The sequence below is a fragment of the Mustela lutreola genome, chromosome 14, assembly GCF_030435805.1.
Source record: "Mustela lutreola isolate mMusLut2 chromosome 14, mMusLut2.pri, whole genome shotgun sequence".
In the NCBI taxonomy this organism is placed as follows: Eukaryota; Metazoa; Chordata; class Mammalia; order Carnivora; family Mustelidae; genus Mustela; species Mustela lutreola.
In genome coordinates this window covers 33,516,043-33,537,439 of record NC_081303.1, presented here as the reverse complement: position 1 = coordinate 33,537,439, position 21,397 = coordinate 33,516,043, and the positions used below count along the sequence as shown (strand labels likewise).

The 21,397-nt window shown below is 40.0% G+C and overlaps 1 protein-coding gene across 1 annotated transcript in view; it reads right to left on the bottom strand.

The window, feature by feature from the left end:
- Nucleotides 1-11,898, bottom strand: part of COP1 (COP1 E3 ubiquitin ligase) — a 250,901-nt gene extending 239,003 nt beyond the window's left edge. Inside the window, exon 1 of the mRNA XM_059146878.1 lies at nucleotides 11,194-11,898. Within this exon, the coding sequence (XP_059002861.1) occupies nucleotides 11,194-11,600 (407 nt within the window). The 5' untranslated portion in view covers nucleotides 11,601-11,898. The remainder of the gene's footprint in view (nucleotides 1-11,193) is intronic.
- Nucleotides 11,899-21,397: the final 9,499 nt, after the last annotated feature.

Sequence of the window (21,397 nt, the reverse complement as noted above, 5' to 3'; positions counted from 1 at the left end):
GCCAAGTGAACACTTAACAAAAAGAAAGGTGGAAAGGCTATATTAACATCAGACTAATTAGATTTTACAAAAATATTACCAGGAATAAAGAGAGACATTTAAAATAATAAATCAATTCACCACCTCTAAATGTGTGTGCCCTACTAAATAAACTTCAAAATACACAAAGTAAAAGCTGACAAAGTTAATGAAGACACAGCCAAATCCACAATTATGGTTGGAATGGTTAAAGATTTTAACATGCTTCTTTCAGGAATTAGTAAAACAGGTATATAGAAAATTAATAGAGCACATAGAATGTAATACCATCCTGACTATTTGACATTTATAGAATATTCCAAACAACACAGAGCAAAATACTAATTTTTTTCAAGTGCATATAAAACATTAACAAAGAAAAAGCTTACGGTAGACCACTAAACAAGTCTCAATAAATTTAAAAGGACTGAATTCAGGGGCAACCGGGTGGCTGAGATGGTTAACCCACTGCCTTCAGCTCAGGTCACAATCTCCAGGTCCTGGGATCAATTGAGCCCCACATGGGGCTCCCAGCTCAAGGGGAAGTCTGTTTCTCCCTCTCCCTCTACCTCTCCCCCTGCTTATTCTCTCTCTCTGTCTCTCTTCTGAAAAAAAGGAGTGACTTCATACAAATCATATTCCCTGAACAAAGCTGAAGTATATTAAAAATCAGTAACACAATATCCAGAAAATTCTGAGAAATTAAACAACGTATTTCTAAATAACCCACAGTTCAAACAAGAAATCACAATGGAAATTATAAAGTATCTGAAGTGAATGAAAATTAAAAGACACTACTAATGTGAGGATTAGAAAAGAAGGCCAAATCAATTATCTAAGCTTCCATATTCAGAAATGAAAAAAAAGATGAAATTCAAAATAGAAGCAAAGAAATAATAAAAATGAACCTGAAAATTAGTGAAATAGGAAATGGACAAACTACATAGAAAACCAAAATATCAAAACAATCTGAAAGGATTAGTAAAACTGATAACCCTCTAAACTGTTCAAGAAAAAAAGAGAAAACACAAATTTCCACTATCAGGAATGAAAGAAGCAGCAACCCTTCCAATTCCATAAGCATTAAGAGTATAAGAAAATACTATGAACTTTATGTTGTAAATTCAATAACTTGTGTGAAATGGACAAATCCCTTAGCAGACAAACTACCAAACCTTACTCAAGAAATAAAGAACAGGAATAGCCCTTTATCTATTAAAGAAACTATAGTAAATAAAACCCTCCCACAAAAACTTTGGCTTCCCTGGTGAATTCTACCAAACACTTAAGGAAGAAACATATTAATTCCATACAAACTCATTCAGAAAATAAAAGAGAGAACATTTATCATTCCCTCTTTAGAAAGGGGATACCAGCATTACCCTGTGTGACGGGCTGAACTGTGTTTCCCCCAAATTCCTATGTTGAAATCCTAGCCCTCCAGTACCTCCAATTGTGACTATATTTGGAAATTGGGCCTTAGAGGTAAACATATTGGGCCCTAGTCCAATGACTTGTGTCCTTATAAGAAGAAATTAGAATACAGACAACACAAAGATCACAACGTGACCATGTGAAGACACATCAAGAAAGTGGTCAAGCCAAGGAGGAACACAAACCTGTCGATACCTTGACCTTGGACTACTAACCTCTAAAACTGTAAGAAAACAAATTTCTGTTATTTAAGCTACTCAGTCTGCTCATTACGGTATGGTAAACCTAGCACTAATACACCTGATACCAAAACCAAACCATACACACACACACACACACACACACACACACACACAATATATATACACATATATATACACATACATACATATATATATAAGTATATATATGTACACACACATACATGTGTTTTTTATAAGAAAACCATACACCAGTATTACTCATGAATATATAAAACAATCCCTTTAAAAAATTAATGAATGGGGCATAAAAAAGGAAGTAAAACTGGAAATTGGAAAAAAGTAAAACTGTCTTGATTTGCAGATGACATGATTATATTCTCAGAAAACTCCACAGATCTACCAAAAAACCATTAAAACAAGTAAATTCAACAATCACAGGATACAAGGTCAAAATACAAAAGTAAGTTTTATTTCTACACATTATCAACAATTAGAAATTGAAATTAAAATAATATTTACATCATCAAAAACATGAAATACTTAGGATTAAGTTTAACAAAATACGTGCAAGTTCCAAACACTGAAAAACTACAAAATTATAAAACACTACTAAGAGAAATTAAAGACCTAAATAATAGAAGAAATATACTATTGTCATGGCTCAGAGATTCAGTATCATTAAGATAATCTATCTTCCCAAATTGAGTCATAGAGTCGAAGTAACTCGAATTAAAATCCTAGCATGCTGTTTTGAAGAAATTGATAAATTAATTCTAAAATCCATGAGGAAATGCAAAGTATCTAAATAACCAAAATGACTTTGAAATACAGGAACAAAGTTACACTATCTGGTATCAAGATTTACTAAAATGATACAGTAATCAGGATACTGTGGTATTTGCATACGGATAAACATACAGATCAAGAGAAAAAGACTCCAGAAAAAAACCTTATACACTGGGGCGCCTGGGTGGCTCAGTGGGTTAAGCCGCTGCCTTCGGCTCAGGTCATGATCTCAGGGTCCTGGGATCGAGTTCCGCATCGGGCTCTCTGCTCAGCAGGGAGCCTGCTTCCTTCTCTCTCTCTCTCTGCCTGCCTCTCCATCTACTTGTGATTTCTCTCTGTCAAATAAATAAATAAAATCTTAAAAAAAAAAAAAAAAAAACCTTATACACATATGGCTAATTAATTTTTAAGAAAAGTTTCAAGAAAATTCCATGAGCAAAGATGGCTTTTTCAACAAATGGGTGCCACAATCAGTGGTTATCTAGGGAGGAAAGGAAAAATCTTCAACCCTTACCATACACAGTATATAAAAACTAACATGAAAGAATCATTTATCTATCCATGAGAAAACTAAAAAAATATATAAGACATCTATAGGAAATACAAAAGAATATATAAGAAATTTATATAAATATATATAAGAAATATACAAAAAATATAAGAAATATATAAGAAATAAATATAAATATAATAATAAATATAAGAATATGTGAAATCTAGAATATATATTATATTATATATAATAAATAAGAAATATGTAAGAAAATCTTTTGACTTCACGCTAGGCAACAAATTCTTGGATAGAACAGAGAAGTCATAAACCATAAAAGGAACAAATGATAGACTAGACTTCAAACTTAAAACACTTGCACATCAAAAGACACTGTTAAAAAACAAAAAGGTAAGCAACAGACTGAGAGAAAACATCACAATATATAGGACTGACAAAATACTTGTATCCGGCATATATAAAGAACCCTCACAATTCAAGACAAGAGAAAAATGAGCAAAAGATTAGAACACTTTATAAAAAAGAAATGCACATGAGAAAATTAGCACATGGAAATATGTTCAATGTCATCAGTCATGAAGGCAATCCAAATTATAGTGAAAAACTACTACACACCCAGTAGAGTAAAATTTGAGACTTTGAAAAAAAACTGAAATACCAAATGTTGACAAGAATATGGAACTGGAACTCTTCTACATTCCTGATAGAACTGCAAGATGATAGGGCGCCTGAGTGGCTCAGCTGGTTAAGCATCTGCAGTCTGCTCAGGTCATGATCCCAGGGTCCTGGGATGGAGTCCTGCATTGGACTCCCTGCTCGGGGGGAGTCTCCCTCTGTCCCTCCCTCTGCCCCTCCCCCTGCTCGCTTATGCTCTCTCTTTCTCTCTCTCTATCCCCCTCTCTTGCTCTCACTCTTTCAAATAAAATCTTTTTAAAAAAGAAATTCCTTATTTAAAAAATGAAATGCAAAATGATAATGATACAGCCACTTTTAAGAATAATTTTGTAATGTATTATAAAATTAAACATATACTTGGCCATACAACCCAGCCAATACACGCCTAAATATTTACCCAAGAGATATGAAGGTATGTTTACATGAATACCTGAATGTAAATGTTTTCAACTTTCTTCACATTGTCAAAAACTAGAAACAAAAAAACTCATGTTATATCCATGTGATGAAATACTACTCATCAATTAAAAGAGAAAAATTAGTGGAATATTCAATATCAAATCTGAAAAACACTATGCCAAATAAAAAAAGACACAAAAGATTACCTACTGAATGACTCCCTTAATAAAAAATCCCAGGAAAGGGATGCCCGGGTGGCTCAGTAGTTAAGTGCCTTAACTCAGTAGGTTAACTCAGTAGGTTAAGTAGGTTAAGTGCTCAGTAGATTAAGTGCTTTGACTCGGGTCATAATCCTGGGGCCCTAGGATTGAGTCCCACATCAGACTCCCTGCTCAGCAGGGAGTCTACTTCTCCCTATCCTTATGCCCCTCCCCTGCACCCACCCACCTCCACTCATCCACATCTGCCTGTGTTCTCTCTCTAATAAATAAATAAAATCCTTTTTTAAAAAATCCTAGGAGGGGCGCCTGGGTGGCTCAGTGGGTTAAGCCGCTGCCTTCGGCTGGGGTCATGATCTCAGGGTCCTGGGATCGAGTCCCGCGTCGGGCTCTCTGCTCAGCAGGGAGCCTGCTTCCTCCTCTCTCTCTCTCTGCCTGCCTCTCTGCCTACTTGTGATCTCTCTCTGTCAAATAAATAAATAAAATCTTTAAAAAAAATAAATAAATAAATAAATAAAAAAAATAAAAAATCCTAGGAAAAGCAAAACTATAGCACTAGAAAAATCACTGGTTGCCTGGTGCCAAATTAAGGATAGCAGGGTATAAAGTGTAGGCAAAAGTGAACTTTCTAGAGTGATAGGGAAAATGTTCTAGATCTTAATTAGGATGCTGGTTACACAAATGTATTCATTTTTCAAAACTCACTGAATTGAGCTATGCAATTAAAAACAATGATTTCTGGGGCACCTGGGTGGCTCAGTCAGTTAAGCACCTGCCTTTGGCTCAGGTAATGATCTTGGGGTCCTGGGATAGAGCCCCAAGTCAGGTTTCCTGCTCATCAGGGAGCCTGCTTCTGCCTCTTCCTCTGTCTCCCCACCCCAACCCCCGCTGTTGCTCTCTCTCAAATAAATAAAATCTTCCTCTCTACCTTCATTTCCTCATCTATAAAATGGAAATGATAAAAGTATCTGTATCAAACAATTATCATGAAGATTGAAGAGCTAATGTTAAACCATCAGAATAGTGCCTGGCAAATAATAACATCTTATAGTAGAGCATGTATTTTACTAGGAGTATGTATACCAAGCCAATAGGTTAGTACAGCACATTCACTTTGGAGTGAACATGGCATTTATTGAGTTTCAAGTATCTTTAAAAGAGTCCCAAGAATAGTTATCTGTAATTTTCACTTAACCCACTTTGTCTCATTACCTCTATTAAAGCCAAAATGCCCATCCTTGAACTAATACTGAGGCCAGAGAATTCTAATACATGACTTGGTCCTGGTATCACGTGTTCCAACTCTGAATTTGGGGAAGAGCTCCCACACCAAATCACACAGACCAGGAAGAGAGGAGGATGGACTTCCATAAGTTAATACCAGAATTACAACGAATAAGAAATCAGACCACCTATTACAACCCACCTTCCTCTCTATGTAGAAATAGAGACAAAATCAGTTCATGAAACTTAATTATGAAAAATGAAAGTAATTAACTTATATATGAAGATATGAAGAGAAAACATGTTACTCTCAATGAAACATTAGTTGAGATGGTAGGAACCTATACACCTAGCACCTGCCACATACATACATACATAAATAAATAAAGAGGGCGAAGTGAAGAACAAAGATGAAGAGACACCACATATAAAAACAAGAATTTAAGAAGCATTTTATTTTGTACAATACAAACCTTAACAGGAAAAAAAAAAGACTAATTGCACTGTTAAAGCCTTCCTCCGAAGCTACAGAAGCTTTAAGAAAAGGGTTGCAGGCTAAAATAATTATTTATTTAAAACAGAAAGAAAACAACAGTAACAATATACACATGCAAGGAGAAAAAATGAGCAACAAGGTTTAAGGCTTTAGTTACTTTAATCAGTAACAATTTTTTTTAGGGGCATCTAGCTGGCTGGCACAGTCAGTAGAGCAATGACTCTTGATCTTGGGGTTGTGGATTCGAGCCTCACGTTGGATGTAGAGATTACTTAAAAAAAATATATTTTTTTAAGTTTTTAAATTAAAAAATAGCAATTTTTAGAATATAACCAAATAAGTAATGTTGGCTTATTATCCGGAAAGGTTTCTAAAAGGAAAGGGAAGCTACTAATCAATACAGTCTTTAATAATGAACTACTACTGCCTAGTACCTTCCTCTCAATTTACAGACCAGAATTCAAGTTGATAGTCTTTCATATCCTGCTTCATAATCTTCACTTTCATTCGCTCTACCACTTGATTCACCTAAGTCTGCTGACAAGGATGCTGATAATTCATCATCTGATAGCCAGAAAGACCATAATGAACTACTATGATTTTATATCATTTCCCACAGAGTATCTTTTGCCATTGTTATCCAAATGATGCGTGGCATTATAAAGCAAAAGATTCATCAGGTTTCAGTTTTGCAGATTCAAGGAAGTTCTCACCTGATGTTACTACAATAATAACATAATGAATTCTAAAGTTTATTTCAGTAGTTTAATATTACACTTTAAAAGCTCTTTAAGTTAGAGTTAGTCCTATTTATAAGCTCACTGTGGTTTCAAAAGTCCATCTAAATTTTCCACTTTTCTGTCACAAGGAAAATTATATATCATAATTCAGCGACTTTCAAATTTTTTTCAGCATGATACCCTATAAGATATACATCGTATGTAAGTATGTAATAACCAAAAGTTCAAACAAAGTTATCTTTATCATGACAAGTTATGCGACATCTCCTATCTTACCTCACTTTTTGGTAGTTTGAAAAACACAGTAGCAACAATGATCAACAGGTTTCATCTTCAGTGCTAAATGTGGTTAATAGGTAATGGCTTCCTAGAATGTTATGCTGAGGATTACGAGACATGTGAATTCAGAAAAGTTGCCATGGTACTAAGAGAAGCAACAACGCCAGGATATGATACCATAATTACATGACTAAAAGTCTCACTTCACATTAAATCCTGAGCTTCTTCAGGACAGTCTATTATTAACAGGATGACACAAGAGAGGCAGTCACATATTTATGAAACAGCAGATCTATCTAATGTAGATCCTATCTATTCTGTATCAGGTAGATGATCAGAATTAATCTTCCCATAAGGGGCAATCTACTTGAAAATACTTATTTCCACCTCAGAATAACTGAGACTTGCAGGACAGAAAAAGTAATTTCAGGTAGCTGGAAAAGCTAATGCAGAGGCAGTAGTAATGTGCTAGAAGAAAGATGTCATTTTAGACTCATAGTTTAGTTAAATGAACACGTAAGAAAAATAAGAAAAATCTAACAAAAACTGACTTTGAATTTCAAAGATTTATTCAACCTCAAACTAAATACTACTCTCCCCTGTACTACAAATTTTCCAACTATAAAACACCGTTAGAATTATCTGCAACTTGGGGTGCCTGGGTTGCTCAGTGGGTTAAAGCCTTTGCCTTCAGCTTGGGTCATGATCCCAGGGTCTCTGCTCCACGGTCCAGGGTCTCTCTGCATCAGGCTCTCTGCTTAGCAGGAGCCTACTTCCCTTCCTCTCTCTCTACCTGGCTCTTTGCCTACTAATGATCTCTGTCTGTCAAATAAATAAAATCTTTAAAAATACACATATATAAAGAAGAATTATCCGCAACTTGATAATACGTGGTATGAAACAAATAGTTAAGTGAAAACCATAAATCCCCAAAATGTTCATCAATTCAGCAATTAAATATAAACTTACTTTCAAATATGACATAAGTCAAGAGAGGCCAATGTGTGTTACTGAAAATCAGGCATTTGACTTTAAGTCAACTGTTCTCAAAAAAGGGTAAAAGGGCATGTCACTACCACCTGGAAAGCTTTTCCTAACTACACTGTCATTCTGCCCTCCAATTCTGGTCCCTCCTCTTGATGTGGGCAAGCAAACAGGCACGAGAATGGACAGGTTAGGGATAAAAACATTTCTCTCATGAGATTATTAAACAGTTGTTTCTCTCCAACCTACCACATTGTCAAATGAATAAATGAATAATGAATGAAATGAATAAATGAATAAATTAAATCCTTTAAAAAAAAAAAAAAAAAAGGACCACTAGGCTAAATACATGTGCTTATAAACTTTCTAATTTCATACAAATAAAGGACTAAGCTGAGAACTGGGAGATCTGGGTCCTCATTTTCCCCCATATCTGTCCAATCTGAAACAAAGTTACTTCTTTGTGCCTCAATGGGAATGTATTACGTCAAAACTAGAAGTTATACATAACTTCCTGGAATTGTTCTTAAGGATAAAAATCTTTAAAATGTGATGAATAAGGATTTATCATCATTATTCAAACTTTACCTTCACTTAGGTATATAAGCACTGTCTGACCCTGAAGCATACAAAACAAGACCAACCACCCAGAGCTAATTAGAAATGAGAAAGAGTGGGGAGCCTGGGTGGCTCCCTCGTCAAGGGTCTGCCTTCAGCTCAGGTCATGATCCCAGGGTCCTGGGATTGAGCTCCACATCAGGCTCCCTGCTCCTTGGGAAGCCTGCTTCTCCCTCTGCTTATATGCCCTCTCTCGCTGTCTCTCTCTCTGTCAAATAAATAAAATCTTAAAAAAAAAAATGAAAAGGATTACTTGGGCCTTGACTAATCCCTATCTTCAACCCCAAAAGCTTGGCCAAAGCTTGAGAATTGGGAAAACAGATTCCCATTAATGAATTCTTCTGAATATTCAACCTCACCAGAAAAAGAAATTATGGACTAATGAGATTTTTAGAAAGTGAAGCATTCACAATTTTTAACTGAAGACTTTCGCTGGGCATTTCCAGGTTAGGAATTGGGACAATACACTGCAATTGTTAAAAATCAGTCTACGGCCATACCACCCTGAATACACCCAATCTCTTCTGAAATTGTTAAAAATTAGGTAACAGACAAAAATTTTAATAATCTTACCACCACCACCACCCCTCCTCAGAGGGGGAAAAAAAATCAGTTTCCGCAGCTTATATGACTCTATGGCTTTCCAATTTCCTACAAAATGGCCAATAGTAATGCAACTCATATGGTTCCTGGCAGACAGTGTGTGCCAAATAAGTATCTGTTGAATGAATGATTGATTCCTTTATTTCTCACATCTTCTACCCCATTTCAGTATACCTGTATGAATGCTGGCATATGTTTTCTTTGAGCCTATTAAAAATTAAAATGCAGGGCACCTGGGTGGCTCAGGTCATGATCCCAGGGTCTTGGGATTGAGCCCCGCCCCCCAGCATCAGGCTCTCTGCACAGCCGGGAGCCTGCTTTCCCCCTCCCCCTCTACCTGCCTCTCTGCCTGCTTGTGATTTCTCTGTCAAATAAATAAATAAAATCTTTTTTAAAAATAAATAAATAAAAATTAAAATGTAAATGGTGGCTAGAAAGACAAATTCTAAAAACTCTCATTTTGTTTCATCAGCTTCTACTTCATCATATGGTACTGTAGTGGGTATGAACACCAACAACTCTTAGACCCACCATAAGCTGGTTAAATTATTTATAAATAACAAACACACACACACACAAAAAAAAAATAACAAACACAATTATAGCCAAGTTTTTTTTTTTTTTAAAGATTTTATTTATTTACTTGAGAGAGAGACAGTGAGAGAGAGCATGAACGAGGAGAAGGTCAGAGAGAGAAGCAGACTCCCCATGGAGCTGGGAGTCCGATGCGGGACTCGATCCCGGGACTCCAGGATCATGACCTGAGCCGAAGGCAGTCGTCCAACCAACTGAGCCACCCAGGCGTCCCTATAGCCAAGTTTTAAGGCAAAATTAATTAACTGAGTCCAGAATAATTTAAGACCAAAGCAAAAATATGAACGAAGATATTTTTACTGCAAGAACTAGAAATTCCTATAGTGCCAGCTTCTAGCCCTATCTTAATGATGCCAAGTCACATCATCTTCAACACTGAAGTAAATCAACTTCCCCTATAATGACAGTGCAGGCCAACTTCCTATTAATATCCTATCAACCATTTCCTCTAAAGGAAAAGCAAAAAACCCTACCAGTTCTCACTTAGCTAAAAAGCAATTCCTTTCTCATAATCCTACCATTTGGATTGGGTTCTGGATACAAAAAAATAAAAAATAAAAAATCCCAAAACACTTTCAGCAAAACAATCAACTCCATCTTTCACTTAATATGGATAACCCATCTATGCCAAATACCAGAACTGAATACTACTGTGTATCACTGAAGATGCCAACTAGGATGACAAAATGTCTAATATCCGGGCGTTTCTCAAATCAGAAGTTCCAGTGCACTATAGACTGTTACACAAATGTCAGTTACATCTGAGACATGGATAATGTTTTAATAAATGTGGCTCCCTCTTTCAAGGCATTCAAGGACAAGTGGAATATTTTGTAAACAGATTTTATGGCTACAGTAGCCTCAACAGCTGATTTAAAAGTGTCCTACCCTTTGAAGTGGGAGGATAGTTTTACACACACACACACACACGCGAGGGGATACAGACATGAAATACTACTTCTCCTTAAAGTATCCATTCCCACGTCTAGAGCACCATTTACCCATACTTTCAACAAGCAAATTATGACCAACTCCATCCCTCAGCATCCCAGGAAGCTTAATCCTCTCCTTGGGTCCTTTTACAAGTTTAATTCACTTCAACAAGCAATCCGGACCGATAGGGTGCCTAATTCACCAGTCAGAAAATTCAAGAGCCAACTTTCTCCTTTTATGCACAACCACTTATCTGATCTTCTTTCTCGCCCCCTCTTAATCACCCCCTCAACTCCCCTTCCTCGCCACCAGCACCCTTGCCTCGGGACTCCAACATTTCCCCATTCTCACCCCCATCAACCCCCAGCCTGGAGGTCTGCAGACACCGCCACCGCACCAACCAGACCCGGACCCCACCAGCCCAAACACGGCAAACTCCTCATTCAGGGAAGGGGAGGGCGATGCTCTTCAAACTCACCACACGAAGTCGTTGCTTTTGTCCTCGTAGGAATTGATGAGCCCGTTGCACAGGGGGGCGAGCAGAGGTCTCTTCCTGCTGCCGCTGCCGAGGCTGGAGCTGCTCCCTCCCACGCCGGCGCTGGGCCTGGCCGCGCAGCTGAGCCGAGACAGGCCCGCGGACACCGCCCCGCCGCCGCTGCCGGACACTGCGGCCGCCACCAGCACAGGCCGCGCCGGGCCCCCGAGGCCGCCCGAACCCGCGGCCTGGGCCGCTCCGCCGGACGCCGCCGCCGCCGCCGCCACCGCCGCGGAAGGAGGCGACGGGGAAGAGGACAAGGACGAGGAGGCGGAAGTCACCGAGGAGGCCGCCGAGGAGCCAGGGCTGGTCCCGGCGGAGCCCGACCCGGCCTGGCGGCTCCCAGACATCGTGACTCCCCCACCTCCGGCCGGGCGCTCGGAGAGGGACCGCGACCGCGACCCGCCGCCTCCCTTCCCTCAGCCTCAGTGCATCCTGAGGCCGCGCGCCGCGCCGGGAGGTGGGGCTGAGGAACAATAAAGTTGATTCTTTTAAGGCGAGCCCACAGCAGCGTCCGACGGGAGGGGGCGGAGGAAACTAAGAAAGCGGAGGGGAAACCACTACCGCTGCCGAGGCCGCCACCGCCGCGGGCCCCGCCGCAGCCAACCGGGGCGCGCGGAGGGCCGGCCGTGCGCGCACGCGAGCGGCGGAAGGGGCGGGAGCGGCGGCGGAGACAACTTCGCGGGCCGCCGGGACGCGCACCGCGCGCCCCCGGTGGCGGCCTAATAACGTCGGCCGCGCTCGTCCACAGCTGTTGTCGCTCGTGACGTACGGGGCGGGGCGGGGCAGGTTGTGCTACGGGTGAAAAGGCTACAAAAGAGGGGAATGAATGATAGGGTGGTGCAATGGTTTGGGAGCTGGGGGAAAGAACGGAGTGCCGGCGGGAGGACTGCGCACGCGCGCTGGGCTTCGACCCTCGCTCCGAGCGCTCCGAGCGTCGCGGGCGCGGAGTCGCCGCAGCACGCCTGCGTGGGGGCGAGCTGCATTCCTGAACGTGGAGAGCCTAGGGTCTGGTGGTGTGACCTACTGGCAGGTGCTTCTGAGCTGCCGTTTGAAGGCTCTGCAGACCAGGACGGGAGGAAAAAACCCAGGAGCTCAGAGCTGTTGAAAAGAGCACTGGACTGAGAGTCAAAAAGTCTGGGCTCTGCTGTTAAACCATTCCACAGTATTGTGAGGACTAAATTAAAATGAAGTTGGTGAACGGTGCTTTGTAGATTCCGAACATTGTAGCAGATGTTACCAATTTGATTGGTTTGACCATGCTGTCTTGTATCTTGAAAAATTATTTACCAAATTAAGCATAACAATAATGGGAAAACAAATTATATTTAATCTCAACACAGCTTAGTCAGAACCTCGATGTAATGTGGATCTGATACATTTCTAGCACAAAACAAGGAAACCTGGCAGTTAATACCGCCCCCCCCCCCAGAAAGTGCAATTTCTGGTAGTTTTTTGGAATATCAAAAATTGAATACAGATTTTCATTTTCCGTTTTAAGGATCCTCAAGATTCCGGGGGATATAAATTAGAAACAACAGGGTAATTTTCGGTGCCCTTTCCAGCTCTGTCATCCTGTGGTTCCTAGAGGGAAAGATCTCAGATTTAATTCTGTCCTGTGAGTTAAAGACCTTTCCCTAGGAACCTTTATCCATGCTGAAGGGACAGAACCAGGGAAGGGCCTAGATGAAGGCCCAGCAAAAAGACGTAGCCTTTCCTCTGAGCAGTGTTCCATCAAAAGGCTGTCTTCCTCAACTTTGACTTTACCGCTTACCTTCCTATTACCAGCTCACGTTTCTGCTCAGAATATGATATAGGAATGAGCTTATCAGATCTCCAAGAATCACCCTCTTTGTGTGAACACTGCATTACCTAAACACTTACTTAACGTCACTTTCAAGACCCATCTGAAATATGAAGCCTTAAGGACACCTCAGCAGAGATATTTACATTCCACTTGGTGCTCCTAGGGTTTGTTGTTGTTGTTGTTGTTGTTGTTTTTGCACTTATAACATTATTATTTTCCTGGTTTATATGTGATTCTCCTCTGCTAGCTTATTAGCTTCAGCTTTGTATTCCCAACATATAATATACCTATGATAGGTGCTTATTAAATATTTCTTGACTAACAAATAAAGCAGTTGGTCTCATTTTTAGTTTAATTATTTGCTTATGGTCCATTTTTTCAACTAAATTGTAAGCTCTATCAAAGACATGACCATATTGGTTCTCATTGGGAAGTCAATAATTTCTTGATGAAGGAATGCATTAATAAGTAAGTGTAAAGAATCTGATGAATATTTATCAAGTACTTAGTATACATAGACCTACACTGGGCAAGGAAGAGATAAAGAAGTTTATAAAACATTGTTCCTGCACTCAAGAAGCTTAAGGAATAATTGAAGAACTGGAAAAATGAATACAAAGATAAGTAACACGACCAAAGAACACATACTAGGTGTTTAATGAGTGAAGTAGAGAAACACCATAGGAGCAGAAACAAGAGCACTTGCTAAGTGTGGCACTGGAGGAATGTTTACATCAAATTCAGATACCTGTTTTATAGGGGGGGAATCTTATTCAGCAAAAATTCATCTGGGGACCAGACTGTGAAAGCCTCAAATCCACTTCAGGAAATAACCTACAGGCAATTGGAAACAATGAAAGCATTGCAAGGAGGTAAAATATATTCAAAGTGTTGTTTTTAAGATTAAGTTTTCACCAGATTAATCTTTCAGAAGAGGTTGGAGATTAGGAGCAAAGAAACTAATTAGGAATAAATGATGGCAGTCCAAACATAGGTGAGGAGATTCTAGATTAGTGTGCTGACAAAGAAAGGGAGTATTCTGAGAAAAACACAAAAGAATCTATAGGATTAAGTTACTCTCTGTAGAAGAATCTTCACCATCCCTGAGGGCATGACCCATGATCTGTCTTGTTCATTACTCATTTCCCCAATACTTGGCACAAAGGCCATTAAGTCAATTAAGTAAAAAAATGATGGAATACAGGGACACCTGGCTGGCTTAACCGGAAGAGAGTATGACTCTTGTTTTCGGGGTCATGAGCTCCAGCCCCAAGTTAGGTATAGAGATTACTTAAATAAAACTATTTGTTGGGGGGCCTGGGTGGCTCAGTGCGCTAAAGCCTCTGCCTTTGGCTCTGCTCAGCAGGGAGCCTGCTTCCTCCTCTCTGCCTGCATGTCTGCCTACTTGTAATCTCTGTCTGTCAAATAAATAAATAAAATCTTTAAAAAAAAAAAAAAAAACTATTTGTTAAATGATGGACTACAAAGAAGAATGACTCTAAAGATGAGTCCAGGGATGAACGCATGATGACAGAATTGGAGAAGGCCAGTGGATCTTTTAGTTTTGGACATGTTCAGTAAGTGGATGAAAATATATTCAAGGGGGCACCCCAGTGACTCAGTGGGTGGAGCATCTGCTTCCACTCAGGTCATGATCCCAGGGTCCCAGGGATGGAGCCCTGCACTGGGTTCCCTGCTCAGGGGGAGCCTGCTTTTCCCTTCTCCGTGGACTCCAACTAGTGCTCTCTCTCCCTCTCTCTCTTTCTCTCTAATAAATAAATAAGATCTTTAAAAACACATGTATGTGTGACTATATATACATATATGTATATATATTCAAATAAACAAATCCAGGCAGCGACCAAAAATTCAGGTTAAGACACAGGAGAAAGTTCAACACATGAAAAATAAAACTGCAGGTTCCTGAGATTCTGACTCTAAGTCTGGGGTGGGCCTATGAATATGTATTGTTAACAGCACCCAAGTGAACCTAACACTTTGAGAAACACTCATCGTTTTGTAGGGAATGCCTGAGAAATATGTAAAATGGTCTCTTTCTTCCAAGTAGCTTATTGAAGAGAATTCTTAGCTGAGAAGCCTCCTAGGAAAAAAATCATCAGTGCCTAGTATTACCTCTTTGGAAACTAGGTTCAGTAAAATCTAAATTTAAAAAAAGAAATGGAGGGGAAAGGAGATGTGATGCAATGAAATTTCCCTTTCATATCAATTAAATCTATAAAGACTGTTCTCAAAGTACACAGCCCTTATTCTTTTCTACAGGCAAAATGTTCTGGAAAAGCAGATGAGAAAAGAGGAAGCATGGCAAAACACACACACATACACACACACACACACACCAAGAAATTCAGACGTCAGGAAAAGAAGCAAATAGAAGACAAGAAAACATTATGAAAATGAAAGTAATGTAAAATAAAAACTAAGCCTTAACAATTGAAAGAACTCCATCACATTGCTAATTAACCCTATAAATGACAAAAATGACAAGACAAAATCCAAGTCTTTTATGAAAATGCTGCTACCGAAGTAAAATCCAGAGGAGTTAAGATGGAATGGAATCACCAAGAAGATTAAACTTCGAGACATATTTCCAAAGGGGGGGGCCTGGCTGGCTGAGTCAGAAGAACATATGACTCTTGATCTTGGGGTTGTGAGTTTGAGCCCCACGTTGGGTGTAGAGACTACTTAAAAATAAAATCATAAATAAATAAATAAATAAAATCGATCAATCAATCAGTACAAAGTAACTTATCCAAGTATAATCTGTTAGGGCAGTAAGACGGCTGGTTTCTACGTCCAGCTAGTCCTGACCTTTGCTAACCAATCTCTCAAAAAGATCCTTTCTAAAAAGCTTTATCTGCCTGATTCACCAGAAGAGTTTGCCACCTGTTTGCCCTTTTTGCCATCCAAGCAAATCTCTTAGTGAATAATAGTTTCCTGTTTTTTCTTTTTAATTTAATGGGATTGCCTGTTTAAAAAAAAGAAAAGAGAGATGTGAAATAAACATGGCATTTAAAAGCTGAACTGATGGGAGAAAGGAGAAAGAGAAAATATATTTTTTTGTTAGTGTGAATGGACAGGAGAAAAATAGAAAGGTTTCTATAATGCAATAGCACAATAATACATTTAGAAGAAAATAATCCATCATCTGCTGGTAAAATGAAAAGCTCCAATTTATGAATTAAAACCAGAGATAGGCGCGTCAGGGTGGCTCAGTGGGTTGATGCCTCTGCCTTCAGCTCGGGTCATGATCTCAAGGTCCTGGGATCTAGTCCCGCATCAGGCTCTCTGCTCTGCCTTTCTCTCTGCCTGCTCGTGATCTCTCTCTCTCTGTCAAGTGAATAAATAAAATCTTTAAAAGAAATAAAAAATAAAACCAGAGATAGACAGTTACCTGTGGAGAACTATAATTTCTTAAGAGTTACTGTTCGCAAATGACTTTTTTTCTGAAAACGTGTATCACACTGTTTTCTTTGCTAGAATGGCATTGTCAGCTTTGATTCTGTTCTTCCAGTCTTCTGTGTAAAATTGTAAGCACTTTTTAAGGAAGATAAGCTAATAGCACTGATACCTTGGTAAGTCAGTCAACATATTAAAAGAAGTTCATTTCCTGGGGCACCTGGGTGGCTCAGTGGGTTAAAGCATCTGCCTTTGGCTCAGGTTATGATTCCAGGGTCCTGGGATCAAGCCCCGCATCTGGCTCTCTGCTCTGCAGGGAGCCTGCTTCCCTTCCTCTCTCTGCCTGCTTCTCTGCCTACTTGTGATCTCTGTCTGTCAAATAAATAAAATCTTAAAAAGAAGAAGAAGAAGAAGTTCATTTCCTTTATTAAAGCACCTCTTTGGCAAGCTACTGCTAGCAATTTTAGTCAAGGCAGTTGTAAAAATATGTCCTGGGCCAATCACAAGTACTCTAACAACAAAAGATTATAGGCAGACCTGTGTGAAGGTGAGTGCAACTTACTGAATAGAGTTAGTTTCAAAAAAAAAAATTGCCCGAGACTGGGGAAAACCATCTTGGACTAGAAAAACTTTTACTTCAGGTGCCTGGGTGGCTCAGTCAGTTGAGCCTTCAGCTCAGGTCATGATCCCCAGGGTCTTGGGGTCAAGCCCCTCATCGGGGCTCCCTGCTCCAGCTCTCTGTCGCTCTGTCTCTCTCATTCAAGTAAATTAAAAAAAAAAAAAAAACCCTTAAAAAAATTTGCTCACCTGATATATGGCAATATGTATGTATTTTATGAATATATGGGTAGGTTTAGATCTACTTGAAAGTAATAAAACTAAACAAAATGAGGTCTATTGAATTCTAATGAATTCAAAAGAGAACAATTGGAGTCATCTTGAGGTGGAAACCAGGTAATAAAGGGCAAAAAAGGAAGAAAAAAAAACCACTTTGTGTTGAAATTAAAGCATGTAACATAGTCAATCTTTTGCTCTGTGGGTTTAACCACTCATGCATGCAATGTAGCATAACTAAACAATCTGGGAAAGCGTATATAGCTAGAATCAAGCACTGTTTAAAAGAACAAATTATTGGGGCCCCATGTGGCTCAGTGGGTTAAAGCCTCTGCCTTCGGCTCAGGTCATGATCCCAGGGTCCTGGGATTGAGCCCCACATAGGGCTCTCTGCCCAGCAGGGGGCCTGCTCCCCACCCTACCCCGACCCCCCGCCTGCCTCTCTGCCTACTTGTGATCTCTTTCTCTGTCAAATAAATAAATAAAATCTTAAAAAAATAATACAGCAAATTGTTCACTGTGACTTGCATCAAGACTCCTTCCTGAAAGAATAAATGAAACAAGATGGGATCGGGAGGGAGACAAACCATAAGAGACTCTTAATCTTCTCACAAAACAAACTGAGGGTTGCTGGGGGGGAACGCGTGGGGTGGGGGCGGTGTTATGGACATTGGGGAGGGTATGTGCTATGGTGAGTGCTGTGAAGTGTGTAAACCTGGCGATTCACAGACCTGTATCCCTGGGGCTAATAATACATTATATGTTAATAAAAAAAAATTAAAAATTTAAAAAAAAAGAATTTGAAAAAAAAAAATAAAATAACCTCCTACCTAGACTGCAACTTTCTGCCTAGTACCCTGGGCATTTGGGCAAGTCATACTGTGATATCCACTGCAACACATGCTCCTATCATCTACTAAATTCTGTTAAAAAAACTAAGAATGCTAAAGTAGCTCTGGATTGTGAAATTGTGTAACCAACCTAGAATAGTATTTGGTTATAATCATTGTAATGAGATTTATACCAGGTTGCAAGAGAAGTTAGTGTGGGAACCTATTGTTAACCTTAATTTTTAAATTTTTTAAAAATTTTATTTATTTATTTGACAGACAGAAATCAAAAGTAGCCATGGGGCGCGTGGGGAAGCAGGCTCCCCGCTGAGCAGAGAGCCCAACTCGGGGCTCTATCCCGGGACCCTGAGATCATGACCTGAGCAGAAGGCAGAGGCTTTAACCCACTGAGCCACCCAGGTGCCCCTACTGTAAACCTTTAAAGGTGAGGTCAAATAAAACAAGGATTCATTCTGACCTATTTCCTCTTATTTCCTGAGTCCACATGGTATTTCTTACATTTTTAATTTGCTCTATTCAGGTAACAACAGGTATTTCTTACCTCAGCCTGAGTCCTCCCACCCAGAGCCTCAGGCACATATCTACCATTAAACCAGTTCATAAACTGCCTTTGCATTTATCAATTCATTGTGAGATAATAGAAACTGGTATTATCTCATCTCCAGTTGGGAAAAATGAGGTCAAAGCAGTAAAGTTGCTGGCCAAAATTCTAGCACTCCACCCAGTGTTCAAGGACTGAGGGTTGCTCAATCTGGGTAATCTCTGTCCAACAGTAGTTCGACAGATAGAAGAGCATATGTTAGTTCTGAGTCATTACACCAAAGTCACAAGTAAAAATTGAGTATCACACACCACACCTCCTTCTTTCTTCCTTCACTGTTTGATACGAACTCATTCTCAAATACTTGGTTTATACCAAGATATAATCAGTGTTAATAATACATCTGAAGAAATTACGAGTTGAATCCCATCCTAAAAATTGAATTCTGTATTGATATCCACTGCAGTGTCAACAAAAGTGTATTACTTTCCATTGTTACCATAACAAATTACCAGAAATGTAATAGCTCGAAACAATAGAATCTAGGCTTGCTGGTTTCACTGTTGAATCTCACAAGATTCAAATCAAGGTCTCAGGGGAGCTGCTTTCCTTTCTGAAGGCTCTGGGGGATAATCTGCCCCTGTGCTCCTTCAGATTGTTGGCAGAATTGAATTTTGTGGGTCACAGGACTGAAGTCTGTTCTCAGCTTCTATGCACCTGCATTCCTTGGCCGGTGGCCCCTTACCCCTCTCACCAGCAACAGTGAGTCAAGACCTTCTCACACTGCATCTTTCTGATTCTTCTGCCTTCCTGCTCCACTTTTATTTATTTTTTTAAAGATTTTTTTTTTTTATTTATTTGACAGAGAGACAGTGAGCAACAGCATGAGCGAGGAGAAGGTGAGAGGGAAAAGCAGGCTCCCATGTAGCTCGGAGCCTGATGTGGGACTCCATCCTGGGACTCCGGGATCATGACCTGAGCTGAAGGCAGTTGCTTAACCAACTGAGCCACCCAGGCACCCCCTGCTCCACTTTTAAAGGGCCTATGATATTACATTGGACCCACCCAAACAATCTGGGAAAAATGTCTCTAAAAGTTAGCCAATTACATCTACGAAATATCTTTGTCTTGTAACATAACATATTGACATGTTCCAGGGATTAGGGTATGACATCTTTGGCAGGGCTTTTCATCTGCCACCTGGGTGGCTCATTTGGTGAAGAGTCTGCCTTCTGCTCAGGTCACGATCCCAGGAGGCTCCCTGTCCAGTGAGGAATCTGCTTCTCCCTCTCCCTCTGCCGCTCCCTTCTTTATCTCTCTCAGTCTTTCCCAAATGAGTAAATAACATCTCTAAAACACTACAGTCTTGGGGTGCTTGGGTGGCTCAGTGGGTTGAGCCTCTGCCTTCAGCTCAGGTCATGGTCTCAGGGTCCTAGGATCGAGCCCCACATCGGGCTCTCTGCTCAGCAGGGAGCCTGCTTCCCCCTATTCCTCTTCCTGGCTCTCTGCCTACTTGTGATTTCTCTTTGTCTGTCAAACAAATAAATAAAATCTTAAAAAAAAATAAAAACAAACCCTGCAGTCTTTAGTTAATAATATTGTTTCAATATTCACTTCATCAATTATGACAAATGTAGCATACTAATGCATTATGTTAATAATAGGAGAAACTGCTGGCAGGAGGGCAGATATGGAATTTATGTGTACTCTTTGCTTAATATTTCTGCAAACTTAAAACTGCTCTAAATAATGAAGTCCATCAATTTAAAAAAAGATGAAAATTTTAAAAATGAAATTTTCAGAGGTTTGAAGAATAAAGGAAAACTAAAGGGAGAAAATAGAGGAAGAAATGTTTTTTTGTTTGTTTGTTTTAAAGATTTTATTTATTTGACAGACAGATCACAAGTAGGCAGAGAGGCAGGCAGAGAGAGAGGAAGGGAAACAGGCCCCCTGCTGAGCAGAGAGCCCAATGCAGGGCTCGATCCCAGAACCCTAGGACCATGACCCAAGCCGAAGGCAGAGGCTTTAATTCACTGAGCCATCTAGTCGCCCCTCTTTCTAAGATTCTTATGTTGAAGTCCTAACCCCCAATATGATGCTACTAGGAGGTGGCTCTTGGGGGCTGATTAGGTCAGGAGGGGAGAGCCTTAGTAAATGGGATTAGTGCCCTTATAAGAGACACGAGAGCTTGCTGCCTTTACCTGTCCTCACTGCCATGTGAGTATACAAGGAGACGACCATCTCCAAGCCATGAAGTGAGTGCTCCCCAGATAGGAAATCTACCAGCGTCTGGATCTTGGACTTCGAAGTCTTCAGAGCCGTGAGAAATAAATGTTGTTTAAGCCACCCAGTCTGTGGAGATGGTTGTGGCAGCCAGGCTGACAAAGGCAGATGTATTATAAGCAACACTAGATGTTAATAGAAAAAAATGCCTACACTGTTCTGAGGGAAAACTTTTTTAGGCCTAAAATTTTAAAACCAAACTATGAGTCAAGTTTGAGGGCAGAACAAAGTTATCTTCATACATAAAAGTACTTAAAATGGTTCCCACCTATATCCCAATTCCTGACCCAGTCACCTGGTTGCTGAGTACAGTCCGCTAAGGCCTCATTCTCCAGACGATCGCCCTTGGGTGGCTGGAGCTGGGAGTCCGCTTTCTAGCCTGCTTCTCTCCTTCAACCCACCTCCCAGGCCGAT